This window comes from Calidris pugnax, unplaced genomic scaffold (assembly GCF_001431845.1).
Source record: "Calidris pugnax isolate Ruff unplaced genomic scaffold, ASM143184v1 scaffold81, whole genome shotgun sequence".
Taxonomy (NCBI): domain Eukaryota; kingdom Metazoa; phylum Chordata; class Aves; order Charadriiformes; family Scolopacidae; genus Calidris; species Calidris pugnax.
The window spans coordinates 8520842-8536010 of NW_015090880.1; the positions used below are offsets into that span (position 1 = coordinate 8520842).

The 15169-nt window shown below is 40.6% G+C and overlaps 1 protein-coding gene across 1 annotated transcript in view; it reads right to left on the reverse strand.

Annotated features, from left to right (window-relative positions):
• The window catches only part of ATXN7 (ataxin 7), a 64409-nt gene extending 49622 nt beyond the window's left edge, over positions 1-14787 (reverse strand). The window contains exon 1 of the mRNA XM_014946866.1: positions 14724-14787. Within this exon, the coding sequence (XP_014802352.1) occupies positions 14724-14742 (19 nt within the window). The 5' untranslated portion in view covers positions 14743-14787. The remainder of the gene's footprint in view (positions 1-14723) is intronic.
• Between the last annotated feature and the right edge of the window lie 382 nt (positions 14788-15169).

The window sequence follows — 15169 nt, forward strand, 5'->3', positions numbered from 1 at the left end:
ACTGATTGATAAATTTCCCCATGAAACACAAGTAGTGTATTGAAAGCTTTTCAACAGACAAAAAAAGTCGCCCCCCACACATTGCATTCTGTTACATCAAGTTTTCATCAGCAATTGGAATGAAGTCAGTCATCTGTAAAAACTATTCCCATTTACTCATTAATTAGTTTTGAGAGCTGAAGATATTTTAAATTTCTCCAGCCGATTTGAATAGTATTACGTAAAGGCTGAATATACAGTTTGTCATAAAAGAAATCTTCAAAGTCATGCAGTATTTTTAGGTGATATGATCTCATCACATCACTGCTATATTTTAGCCAACAAATTATTATTTGTATTTTTGTGGCAAACCCCCCTATTTATTACATACCTAATCCTAAAATACCTTAAGGAACCCTCAACATTGAGTTTAATTTTGCAATTATGACCCAAAAATTAAACAGACTTAAGGAAATAAAGTTGGGGTTCACACAGCAATTTTAAAATCTGGGGTAATTTAATACGAAAGGGTACAAACAAACATTTCAGTTATTATGCAGAAAACCAGAGTTTATTCTGAAGGGAAAAACTGTTCTGGCCAAGCAACTAGTCACAATCCTAGCCTCAATTAAAATCAACTGTATCATCCAGAGAATCTTCCGAGTTGTAAAGTCATCTATCCCAAAGCATGCTACTGTTATGAAATGTTTTAACATCAACAGGTTGGGTATTTTTCTCCTCTTTCACACGCAGCACTCCCTGTACTTTGCAGCAGCTGTACTTTTGTAGTAGGAAAAAGGAAGTTTGTTTTATTTAAATCTAAACTCACAGTTTACATAAAACTGCTCATTGCAGCAGAAGTATTTTGATACATCGTGACTGCAAATGGTGAATGTGTTCCAAGCTCTTCATCCTTTCCCATCTCTTATCTAGGCTTTTGAGGATAAAAATTTGGCACGTGTGCATTTTGCCATCCTTCCCTACGTAACCGTCCGTACCACAGCAAGGCAAGGGGGTGCTGGCTGTACCTCAGCACCCAGTAGCTGAGGGAGCAGAGTGGTAACAGCCATTCACTTCTAGATTTACATATTTTCTTCCTGACTGAGAACTAAAGGAATGCAATGTACCCATGCCTGTATATATTTTGTGATAGGAGAATAACGACAAGACATAGAAACAACATTAAAAAATAAACAAAAGTGACATGAGAAACACCACAGTCAATATAGTCCTTACAAACTTTTTAAAATAAAAATAAAAACTAGAGATAGTTATGCATCTCTTGCACATTGGCATTATTGCAATTCTCATATTAAAAGCGTCATCAGTTAACACATTATTTTCCCAGCTACGTAGGACACATGTAATGCTCATCTCTGAACCTCTCCTACCCTCCTCCCTGCTCACCACGGCCCCAACTCTTCTCTGACAATTCTTTAATTGTGCAAAGACAATGCATTTTTGCACAAGGAATACTCTGAATACATTTCACATCACGCACCTGATACTTGAGGGAGCAAATCACCATATGCAAAAAAAAAAAAAAAGGAAAATAATACAGATGACCTGTCAACTGAATTCTATTTCAGTATTTTCTTTTATTAGGCAACCCAACTACCTAAAACCACCCCACCCCTGCCACTCCCATTCTCCATGCACTGGAACATCCACTTCAAAAATAAGACTGTTTCAATCACGTCTAACGTAGCTATAAGGAAACTGATGCCTGTCCATTTTCACATACCAACTTACATTCATTTCCACACCCCTCTCAATTTGGCAAGCACTATTAGTTTTTCCATTAAAATTTACTTCCTCTGCTTTACAGATTTACTAGCAGTTGATTTGATACAATTAAAAAAAAAAAAAAAAAAAAAAGTTGCACAGCAACAGGCATATAAATGTCCTATAGCAAAAACCCCCAACAGTACCATGATATTTAATAAGATTAAAAGATAAAGTGGAAAATAAAACAAGGTTTTTGTTGTTGTAGTGAAGTAAAGGAGCTAACCCACTTCTTATGTATTTGAACACACATGTAGTGCCACAAAGTATTTTAAACTTGGCCATTGCATACCTTTAGACAAATAAATAAGATTATTTCAGTTATCCAGCTGAGGAACCGGTAAAACTTAAGTCTTTATTTCTCACAGATGATATATTCCAGCACATACAGAGCTACAGCTGTCAGAGTTTCCCTTCCAAGAAGGGATCTGTCTGTTCAGAAGCGTTAGGCTTTAAACCAGCACTAGTTGTCCTCCAACACACAGTTATATTAACTATATAGGTAAGCACTGAATAAAGTCAGGCTACCTGTTCACAGCATAAATTCCAAAAATTCAACTGCTAGCTCTTCATTATACAACACAAACCCAGCTCAGCCTAAAAACTCTTTATGGTAGTGAACTTTTTTTTTTAATTGTTATGGAATTTCAACTTTTGCTAAAGAAGAAATTTAGGTTTTGCCTTTCTATGCCATCTCCCTTTTAGAATAAGCCCATAACCGTCCTTATTTCAAGATGTATTCCTTCACTGTTAAAGAGTGATTCATCTTATTTTAGGAGCCCGCCTTCACAAAATTTTCCAGAATTCCATCTGCAAACACTACACATAAAATACACGATACCTGTTACAGAATAAAAAAGACTTTGAAAACACTGGGTGAACAAATCTGTACTAGGTACTATTCTTCCGTATCTGGCACTAGTTCTCTGCTACTGAAATCATCCATTTCACACTTAAATACAAAGAGGTTGGGAAGGACTGCAACTTTTAATATTTTTTGATTTAATTGTATTCAAAAATGAAATCACTTAGATTATATTACACATGCAGCAGATCTGAAAGGGCTGACATGCTTTAAAGTGATTTTTCAGCTCTTTTGCGGTCTAGGTCTCTCTAACATAAGCAGAACACCAGCCCACTTGTGATGTACATGGCAGGTAATACCTGTGACAAAAGAAAAGGGAAAGAGAAAAGAATTTGCTCAGACTACTCGATGTACTGATTTGGTTGCTTTGGTCTAACTCATGTTTTTGACAGCCACTTCTAAGACTACTACCCTTCTCTGGTCCCTCTCCAGCTCACAGTACTTGTCACACCTGGGAGGATGGGATATGGAAACATACGAATAGACCTAAATATACATGGGAAAGGGGAAAAAGGAACTTTCATCCCTTTTGTAGGCCAGCTAGAAAACCAAATGCTCTGCTCTTGGGTAAAAAAGCACTGAATTGAGCACACATTTTACTATTTAGACATCTCATGTCAAAAAGACATAAGAATAAAACCGATTATACAAGCAGCAAGACAGAGAAAGTCATCCTTATGCAGATACAAGAAGATTAGACATATTTGGTGTGAGCTCTGCAATGAGCCACAGGCAAGTGGTGTCCTGCACCCCCCCGAGAACCCCACGGACCTCGAGCAGTGGTCCTGGCACATCGTGTGACAAGAATAGGCCTTTGTGCAAGAGGCCTGTAGAGGAGATGTCACAGAAGACATATGGAGGCAGTATTAAGCAAGAGGCACAGCAAAGAACATACGGAGTTGGTATTTTAAAAAAGGCACAGAAAAAGAACATTTCAGGGCACTAGTTAACTGCCCCTAGATGACTCAAGATGACAACGGTAAGTAAGATTAAATAGATAACAGAAAACTGGAAGGTAAACAGGATCCTTTGATATTAAAACAAATTTGTGGAGTTTACCACCCTCCAGAACGCTGAAAACAAATAAGACATCCACCTTCCCAAAGCAGACAAAAAGATAACCACTGCAAACACATCTAGGATAACAAAACCGAGGTTTACAACAGGAGCAGATCCTTTGCCAGACGCAGCAGTCACAGGCACACGAGGTCTCAGGACCTAGGCTGAGGTCTTCTGCTCCAACCCGCCCCAAGACTCGGGCAATCTCTACTGGTGCCTATCCAGGGTAGGCAGGAAGCCAAAGCCACTGCTGCCAAACTTGTTGAGCCAGTCTTCCCAGCGCTGGCCCACAATGCACCGCTTTGTGTTTGGAAATCGCTCAAAAGCTTTTGCTTCCAGCAACAGCGCGCGGAGCACTTTGGGGAAAGATGCCAAAGGAGTCCAAGAAAGGGTATCGCAGGGCCACCGGAACACTACAGACACCCCAAATGCTCCTGTCACTTGGTGACATCACCCTGAATCACCGTGATGACGAACAACCCGGTGCTTCCTGCGAAGCCTCTATCTCTACACGACTCACAGGAGCGCAGGGAAACTCTTAGCGTGATTAAATTATAAATAAAACTGCTGATGCTGCACCTTACCGTCATGTCTTCCCATTTTACAATGAAGAGCACCATCTATCCAGACTGTTGTCTTTGGTCCTTTCCCAGGACAGGGGACTTCCTTCACATCATCATGTTTATCTACGACGACTCTGCACGGTGTCAGCAGGAGGACCGAGAATTGCACGGAGAACCCCTTTCTCTTCCCAAGCAGTTGTAAACAAGCCTCAGACGAGACACACTGACAGCCCACTGAAGATTTTACTCCTGTGCTCTACCTACTCCGCAGATAAAAATAGCGTTCTTATCTCCAAGGCTATCAAGCTAACACTTCAGATCATTAAATTCAGGCCACAAAAACAACAGAAGAGACTTGCAAGTTTTATCCCAGCAAATGACACAGTGGTCTATGCCCCTACATTTCAGGGCACAAGCCAACGGGCAGAACCAAAAAGAAATTTCCCAAACCAGGACCGATGCGTTTTGGACTTCTCCAAACACTCCGTGGAAATAGCGGTGTTGAAATAATCAGGCAAAGCAAACCAAGGCAGCTGGTTATTAAGGCAGGCCCTACAGAAGTTATACTAGATAAAGAGAGGGCTCTGCCCAGCCTGGATACAAAACATAATCAAACCATACCTGGTATAGTTCAGACATCGGTATTTCCCCCAGTCCCATAACAACTTTTCCTTCAATCATTTAGCCACAAAAAAAAAGAGTATTTAGGACAAAAATTTGCACTGTATTTATAAGCACCTATTACACTAGCTTTGGTAGGCAACACAGACACATTGAATTTGGCTCAAAACTTCTCATCTGTAAATTACGAACTACAACATGGAACAGAAGCCTTAACAGGCATGACTTCTAGACTGTTGCTTTGGGTAACACAACTTACACAGAAATGAAAACCAAACTTGCTTTCCGAAATTAATCTTTAAGTACTTTTATAAAGTTAATGCTGCCTATTGGGAAATTCATTTAAGCCTTTCCTCTCAAATATTTTCATTTACTACCAGTGAGAGCAGGATGACTGCCATCTCTCTCAGCAGAGCAGAGCAGGCACATTCAAACATTAAAACATTAAAAAACAAACTAGGTAAAGAAAACATCCAAAATTATATTCCTTACAAACCAAACTCCAGCAAAGCCTTCTAGCTGTCAGAGGCAAGTTAAACACCTTTAAAACATTTCTAGTTATCTTAATTGAATAGGAATGAAATGAACAATTTTAACATTTCCTAGGAAAATTCCTGGGAAAATTTATTATTTTGAAAACTGCTTTCCAAATTATTTTACATGGCTGTCTCAATAATCCAGCACACACACTGTCTGACTATTGCCAACATCTTTCCTTCCTTTGACATACCAATCAAATAATATAGCCAGCCAGTTCACCCAAATCTTCGCAGAGTTTGAGGCCTCTGGATATTCATTCCACAATGCTAGAGATCTGTTCTGGAGGGATAAGAGTATTTGGTACAGTTCATAGTTATGTATATTGTACAGATGATGCCTCTTTCTCCTTTCAGCATCATTTGCAACAGCCTTCCAATAAGAGATAAAAATAAATGGTGCTGTAACTCTTCCTCAGCAGAGTAACCCAGATTCAAATGATATTCTTCCCTGTTCACAAAGTTACTGGGAACCACCTTGGGAATTTCAATCAAAGAAACTTTTCATTTCTATTACCTAGTTTTCTAACATAGCTAACTACTGAAAATAAATTTTAAAAACTAACTAATATGAGAAATAGTATAAATTAATTATTGATTCTTACTTTTCAAAATACACTCTCATATTATAACTGATCCTGATTTACACTGCAATTATTCACTGATACAACATCTCTAACACTCTTAAAGATAACCAAGATACAAGACCTACAATACCATACCATAACATAGGTAGCCATATAAAAATCAGAGCAGGTCCACTCTGAAAAGATACATAAGTATAGCCTAATGGATTCTAGGATTACCAGACCAAATTAAGTATCTTCCTTAAGCAACTATCGCCTTGTTTTAGAAAACAACTTTAAAGTTCGAATGCAACCATTATTTCATGGATGCTTGCTCGGCAGAGATGGAGGAGTAATGCTTAATCCAGCATTACTGGGAGGAAGTAGAAAAAAAATAATCACAGAACCACACCCTAGGTGTAAAGTGATACAGATTTTCTTCTGTATTTTAGCCTGAAACAATAGCCAGAGGGTGTCATTTAGGCTATATACACCTTGACAAAGCAATGGCTACAATATCTAGGGACTGACAATTAAAATGTTTGCATAGCGAAGTACTGCTCTGCTGCTGGTCACAGGGCTGGGGTGAACGTGGCTGCTTGCCTGCCGAGCCCCATGACCTGGTCCTGTGTCCTCCCTCCTGTCACAAGCAAAGCCCTCGTTGACTCCAGTGGCTCACGACAAGACCTCAAATCCCCAGATGCCACTTAATAAACTGGCAGAACACCATCCTTCCCACTGACATCATCTACTACATCGCTTATGCAGTCAATGAAAAACACCCAAAAAACAACACCAGACAGAACACTGAATTTATGAAGGGCAAAATACAATAGATTTTGATGTTAAAGGAAAACAAACACCCAATTTACTGTGTATTCGGTGTATTATTTGCTTTTCAAATTTAACTCAAAGCTTTTACACTTCCATTTCAATGCAAGCTGCTATAGGACTTTCAGGCAACTATCTATCAATGGGAAATTGTCCAACAAACTTTCTTGCAAACAAAACCATGAGAACTCTAGATTTCAGAACAAAAGTACACATCACGGACTTACAAGCTCGGAGCTACTCCCTGTTGGATTTTAGCCCTTCAGCTGCTTTGTTTACATTTTTTCAGTGCCAGTTGAGAACACTGCATTTCCTATTACACTACAAGCAGCCGATGAAAGACGCAAGTCCTGCTTCGCCACAGAAAAGTAGATCAAGAACAGTGTGGCTGTTATGGTCCCACCAGCAGAGAAAGGAGGCATAATCAATTATCCCTTTTATTAATGAAGTTTGTCTACGGGCTACGCTAAAGCTATCAAAAGTCAAAGTCAGGACAGGGGTGAGCTTGTAAATAAATTATCTTTCTCATGGGAAAACAGTTTGCCACAGAACAGTGTATTCCACAAGGGCTGACAAGCAGTGTTTACAGACAAATAGCTGAGCATTTGAGTATTTATAACCTACTTGAGCCAATAACCGAGAATATTTACCATCACAGTGACCATTTCCAAAGCTAGCCATCATGACTCCAAGTGATGTGGGAGCAGCTGCGTGTGGAGTTTACTTTGATGAAGTCATACCCCATAGTATCTGGGGTTACCGCGAGTATCTGACCTACCAGGAGAACCATCTGAGAGCCACGGCACCGCCGGGCCTGGTTCACAGCTGCACACAGCCTGCACAGGCCCGGCCAACCTCCGACTGTGCGACAGGAACACTGATTACAATAAATTCATTGCCGTCCGTGACAACCGCTTTTACAGTCCTGCTACTCTTCTCCCTTACACTTTGAATTCCCTTTGCCAGATTTTAACGCTCGCTGTGAAGAACGTGAAGCTTAAGCACAAAGCTGTGTTCATCTCTGTGCTGTCACCTACACTGAAAGAATGGCTAGGAAATAGTGCTGGGTGTCATACATACGGGCAACTCCCACAGCAGTGGTGATCTGTGCGCATTAAAAGGGAAGAGAAACATTTTTTAAGCATCTTATAGACTATTTAGAATACTTAATTGCAAATCAAATATTAACATGATTTGCAAAAGATTAATTTTTTTCTGTCTTGTAAGGGGTAAGAGCTCACACGTATCCCCAGTGGGCCTTTGGCAGTTACAGACGTAGGGCAGGCATCGTCAGAACAGGTGGAAGAACTGTGTGCACGTTCTTTTACAGAGCCCTTGCAATGCAAGAAATAGCTTTTAAAAGAGTTACCTTAGAGAGAGTAATCTGCATCCTCTTAACCCAATTTATTTAAAAGTACCCTTCACTAAGCCTTTTTGTCTTCCCTGCTCTACTTAGATGATAGTGTTATCAACTCGTGTCAAAATCATATTTCTACATAATATTTATCGCATTGTTCTTCTCTTACTGAGCGTTTGTTGTTAAATATAGAACAGAAATTATACAAAAAGCAATATTTAATCAAGTATTATCAAGACATCACCTGTTCTGCATAGAGATAACCGAACTAATCATACATACCACTTAAGAAGCATTAAATAACAGCGAATTCCTGACTGTTATATATGTGTATAGACAAAAACTTCAAAGATTCTTATAAAAAAAATAAATATCCTGCTTCCTCACGTAATATGGATAGATTAAGGCAGTTTTGTGGCTGCAGTTCCAGTGAAAGTCCCCAAGGCCTTGCAATATCACACTAATTCTGTGGTAATATCTAAAACCTGCAAAGTATCTTTAAAGCATAAAAGATGACACAGTTCTAACTTGCAGTCTAACATCACAATATTCTATTTATAACATGTGACTCATCTCACCAGAAATAATTAAATATTGTAAACAGAACTTGGAGAAGGGAAAAAATAACAAGAAGAAAACGAGGGCCAGTCACTGCAGATAATCTCAAAAGTGGCTTGAAAAACATGCAATTTGAAAGGACGCTATCTCATAAAATCTCTACAATTTTCTTAAACAGTTCAATGCTCTTTTAAAGTCTCCTTGTAATTGTTTTACGATAACCAGTCCACAAATTCTTACAACGCTTTGTGTAAATAGTCAATTAAAATGCAATGAAATGAAGAGGAGATTTATCTGATTACAGGCTGTGAATAGCTATGCAGAATGTCAAAAAAGAAGCATGGCACTTTGTACTGCTACCTTAAAATATTTATTTCAATCTATTAAAAATTCTCACAGTGTATTTGCAGGCAGTCAAGGACTATAGAGCCCTCTAAGCATCTTTGACATGATTTAACACAACAAAAATCAACTCAACTGAGCACCTCCCAAGGCTGAATAAAAACAAATTTAAATTTGAAATAAGATGCTGTCTCTTACTTGTATTTACAACTTAATATTGGAACAAAAGTTTCACCAATGCTTTAATTATTTATTGAACCTGCTGCCAGGAAAATTCTAGACCTTGGGTCTATGTGATGAGATGCTTCCAGCATGCCCTCCTGGCCTGATCCTGGATTTCACGGCTCATTCCTGCCCAGCATGGGCTGAAGAAGAACAAGGGTTCACTAGAGATGCTTCCAGCATGCCCTCCTGTCCTGATCCTGGATTTCACTGCTCATCCCTGCCTAGCATGGGCTGAAGAAGAACAAGGGTTCACTGCACAGCTCTCAGTACCTTCACAGCTCTGGTAACTTCCTAATATAATCAAATCTCAAAGCTTCTGCCAAATGCCCTAGAGGTTCCAGGAGTCTCTCTTTTCTCACCTCCACTCCCCCCTGCCCTCAGGACATTTTAACTGTCCAAGACCAGAAGTTCAACTGTTATCAGGTGACATGACGCTGAACAGAATTTTCTCCCACCTGCTCTCCTGGTAGATTTCTGTCTTCACAAAGTCTCGAGGAGCATCTTCTGAAGGTGCCTACCAAAAACTGACCATCTGCATTCCCACAGAAAATTCAACACTTGCTTTATTAAGACCCATATAGCCTATAAAAATTTGAGACTGGTACCACGCTACATCACCATACAACCAGCATCAATTCTGACCTGCAACACCTCCGAGCACATCTAAATGCATCTCGGTGACCATCATACAACTAACCTCATCCTATGATACAGTAATTGCCTCCTCTGCGTCTCCCTCCATGACCATTGAGAAGACATCTCTCATGAAATATCTCAGTTACCTACAGAGAGCAATCAGAAACTTCCTCGGGATTCTCAGAAGCACAAAGAACAAACCACTGGCAGACTGCATGGATGCTGTAAGGGTGGCCAAGACCTCCTTTTAGCCAAGATTCAACAATCTTGATCAATGACAAATGATCAAATAGAGCTCAAGACCCAAGTTACAGAATTTCTGTCCTCTACTTTGTTGCCAGTTAGCTCTAAACTATGGTGACAGTGCTAGTGAAGCGCCTGAAACAGGCAGCACCAGGGGATTCACCTCTTAAATGATGTTAAAAAAATAAAAAAGGGGGCAGAGAGCTGCATCTGTAAGTGAAAGAATGAGATGCTAGTAAAGACACCCCACAGTTTCAGCATGCACTGAATACGCTATTAAAACTAAACAAACAATTTTAAGTTGTCTAATCAAACCTCTATTCTGTTATCCACGCTTTTATCTTCCATACTGAGATGCTACAGTTTGCTTTGCGTTTTTATTACTATACGTATTTCAAAATTATTTCATGAGTCAATATGAGAATCTAACAGATTTTCACCCCAGCCACTTCAAAAGGCTTACACACACTAACGAGTGTCACTGCAAGTAACGATGATCTTTGCTAAGAGCAGGCAGGTTCTTTCTCTCTGCTTTTCCACCACTGTGGGGTTTTTATTTTATTGAAAACAGCACAGAAAATAACTGGTAGCAACTGGAATTTACTGTGGGGAGAGCCAAATTTTCTCGGAGGCAAGGAAGGGTCAAGCCCCCAGTCTCGATGAACAGCTTTAGGCCTCATCGTTTCTACTCAGCTTCTGTATTCCTCCACAGAGCCAAAGGAGCCAACCTGCTGTCTGATTTTGCAAGCAGCAAAAGTTCACCTTGTTGAAGCCTGTCAAAGCTACCACGAATGAACTCTGTGCTTACAAACACAGTTCTACTTAGATACCATCTTCACAACAACAGGCTGGAAAAATTTTTTAAAAGAAAACCAAACTCTCACAGGTTAGCTAGAATCCCTTGAACAAATGAACTTGATTGCCAAAATGTTTCAAGCTCTAATTACAGAGTTGACACGAAGCATCATTTTCTTCAAATGAAAAAGCATCAGATGCTCCAGACACATCAAGCCCCTTTGGAGACCTGCTGCATCTCCCAGATGAACAGAGTGTATGTGAGCAGGTTGGCTGTCTGTCTCTGATGGCACACGCTCCCAGCATCACACAAACAAGTTAAAAAGATGCACTTTGGCAAAGTTTCATTTTAAAGCATACGAACAAAAATGCAGGAAGGAGACTAGATTTTCTGCCTTGCTCTTTCAGAATGCGTTATAATGCAACATGCTACACTTGCTTCATCACAGCAAGATCAGTGTGGCAGGGGAATCGCACCTTCAGCTGGTTCACAAGCAGCAAGTAATTAAGTGACTGCATGAGCTAAAAGATTCTGTCATGTGAACTACATATGAAAATAACTGAAACACATTTGCTTCTAACACGCTCTTACATTGATAGCATTGCTCACCACAAGGAGACTTCAGTGTACAAAGTCACAGTAAATTTTAAAGGGTATTTTAAAGTAAAATTTTCCCCCATGATGGAGGATGCCCCTTTCTCATTTATTTTCCATACCAAAGCAAGCCAAGGCCATTGGGCCTGTACCTTATTTCTACAAACTCTCATTTCTCCATCAAAGCCCAGCGTGGACTGTTACTGCCTCAAAAAGCAACTTGTAGGAAAGCATCCAACGAGTTTCCCACTTTGCTGAAGGTCTGCCAGGATCCCAGCAGGAATGATTGCATATTACGGATTAGCAGAATAGAAAGCATATAAGAACAGTGAAAAAGAAACAGGGAAGTGTGAGACTCAGACATCAGGAATTTGGGAAGCCTAAATTCAGTTTCTAGTTCTTACGTCGATGCGAGCTCGGTTACGTCAAGGAGGGTTAGATACAGAAAAAAAAAGTGTTTGAGACTATGAACTAATTTTAGTTTCCTGATCCCTACATGGAACTAGCATCACTGACAGGTATTAAGGACTCATCAGGCTTCACAACCAGCAGCGCGCTGAGAGAGGAGCTGCCTGATCAGCAAATAGGAAATGCCAGTGGACAAAGGTGTGTCTGAAATCCTGCCTCTCTCCACGGCTTGCAAATGTTGTCCTGGAATTACATATTTATGTCCTTTATTCCTTTAAAAAAAAAAAAAAAAAGTAACAGGCATCACTCTTCTCCTTTAAAGCAGAGCAAAAGGAGGAGCTGGTAGTGTTAAGCTCCTTTTTAATACAGTGTTACGACAATGGGAACAGTGGCTCTTCGTTCCGGAGACCCAGACTCTGCTGCCTGTGAGCCTGGAATCCAGCTCTCCCCACCAGGCAGGCTGGCAATGAAGCTGTTCCCACTAGAAGCAGCAGAGAAACAGCATGTGGAGAAGGAAACAACTACAGCCCCATACCCAGTGGGTACACGGGCAGGTGGGGGCCCGACCTGAAAGCCGACGATTGTTAAATGAAGAAAATCGTTCTCGGTTTTGAACCCAATTCTAATAAGTGGGCTGTAAAGTCATGTTCCCTCCTTCACTCCCTCTCCAGGCCATGAATATTTAATTCTTTTATGCAAACTGGAAGAGTTGCAATGCAAGGTTAAATTAGCCTAAATAACCTTGAAATCCTTTTGTGAAGTTGGGCCTCTGAGTCAACTCCCAATCTGCAGAGAAATAACTTCCTTACACAACGAGTTCTGTTGTTAGCTGTGTTTAAAATACTGTGTGGTACCACGACAAAAATCTTGAGGTTAGAGTTGATTTGACAAAATGTATACCTTTGGTTCACCTTCCTGTGTTACGATCCATGGTTCAGACAGTCCAATTATTAAATAAGTGTCTGTTCCTCAATTTTGAATGCAAAATTCTTCCTGGGAAAAGGAATTAGTTACAGTATTCTCTCCAAATCTCATTTGATAACAAAACACACACATATTCTGGCATGTTTTGCCACTCCCCTAGTTCTTTAAGCTCAAACTTAATTAATACTACTTCTTCCTTTGCTTTATTTTGCAGCAGGCCAAGCTCCCTACAGACCAGCTACAGGTATACGCCAAGTCAGTGTCTCATTCATATGTCATAAAGCAACCAAAATAAATAGACCTCTGGAAGCCTGACAGAGCTACCAGGTTTCACTTTTAATTCTCAAAGTGTTTTATGAACTTTCAACTCACAGCCCTATAAATCATTCACATGATTGGAGGCAGTGCAGAGGAGCTGTGTCTCAGTGGCCAGCCTATGCAAAAACAGTTTCACGATCTCTCTCCAGAGGGGGAAAAGAAATAAAATAAAATATTCTTCACCCTGCCAGCTAATCTTTAGAATCTGGAAACCTTAGATGCTTGCATTTTAAAAGGTAGAAATAAGAAAGAATGTTTGAAAATCCTTATTAGTGAAATCTTTACTAGGATAATGTGTATGCTTATTGTCATAAATGCTGGTTTAGCACTTGAATGATTTGCCTCTTCAAAAAAATAAATATCCAACCCAACTACTTGATTGGAAGTCGGCAATAAAGTGATTTTTCAAATGCCTATCAACTTTATATATACACTTAGAAGATGGCAAAATGGCACACGTGATTCTGAATGCCGCAGCGTAGCTCTCCATTGCATCTCTCTTACAGGTCAGTGAACACTGACTCTGGTCCTGGAGATAGATTTTTTTCCCCCAAATTTTAGCAACACTAGGAATTCTACAATATATAGACATTTTGATTCACTGCCTCCCAATCTCGCTAGCCTGCATCACCTTGCTTTAGGTTTCATTTGCTGTTCATAGCTCACAAGTAGAGAAGTGCTGAATCAGATCATCTCCTAAGGTCTCTGGCAAGTCCGGCCTTCTGCGATCGTAAACCAAGTTTACAAACTCAGTCTTTCATTTCTAACAGCATCAAATAAATTATTCGGGTCCAACTGATCTAGGATTTAAAACAATGAGGCCTATTCTATGGCACACTTCTCACAAAGTGCGACGGAAGAAAGCCAGCACCAACAGTATCAGGAAAGTTTTAGAACCTTTTCCAGCTATAAAACAATTATTAAACTGGAAAAACAAAAACAAAAAGAAATTGAACATCACAAATCAGACTCATCCTGATTTTTTTCCACTCCCTGTTACAAAGTTACCAATAACCTATAGCTTTCATTCATCCCCTGCTTACAACTTCAAGCAGCATTGTTACTTTTCAAACGAACCGGGCCATTAATGGGCTTTTGCTAATCACAGGTGAAAGATCACTCTCATTTAGCAGCTCACTGAGAAATAAACATAACACACTGACATATCAGGGAAAGGGATGAGTGTTCAAATATTGGCATATTAAGAATCAAAGTATTTTTGCTCTAGAGAAGATATCAGTGTTGGTCACAGCTTCCTTAGGACTATTTATAGTCTAAAAACAAGAAAAAAAATTAACTTGAAACACAGTAAAGACAATAAGTAACCTATGCCCTACCTTGTAGTTTTGAGATTATATGTTAATTTAATAATAATGCTAATAACACCACTCACTGACAGGCCGCAAGTCCCAGACCCAAAGCGACAGGATTGCAGTTTCCTTTTCCTTTCCCGTGCGCGTCCTCTGGTAACTAGTTAGGAGCAGGGAAACTTTTCTCCAGGAATGAATTGCACTCACCTTCTCGGCAGAGTCGCATCGCTTCTCGGTTTCTTCCATATTCTTTGAAACTTTCTTCTAATGCTGTTCCTAAAACCGAAAAAACCACAAGATCTCAATCCCCGCAGGAGCCACAGAGCGGGGTTGACCTGTAGCCCGTTCCCCCACGGGAACCAACCGGGGACATCGGGGGGGATACACGCTGGGAGAGACCCCCATCTACCGTCCCGTCCCCGGGGGGCCGCTGTCAGCGGCGGGGGACGCCTCACCTGAAGCGCGGGGTTCCCCCTTTCCCCGGGCTTGAAGGGAGGGCAGGAGGTGCCGGCCTCCGGGGGCTGGCTCAGACCTCCCCGCACCGTGTCCCGGATTACAGGAACTGGGGCAAGCGCTGCCCGTTCCGCGCCGCTCCCGCGCCCCCGGGAACCGCGTACCGGACAACGAACTCGGCCGCGGCGTTGGAGGCGGGG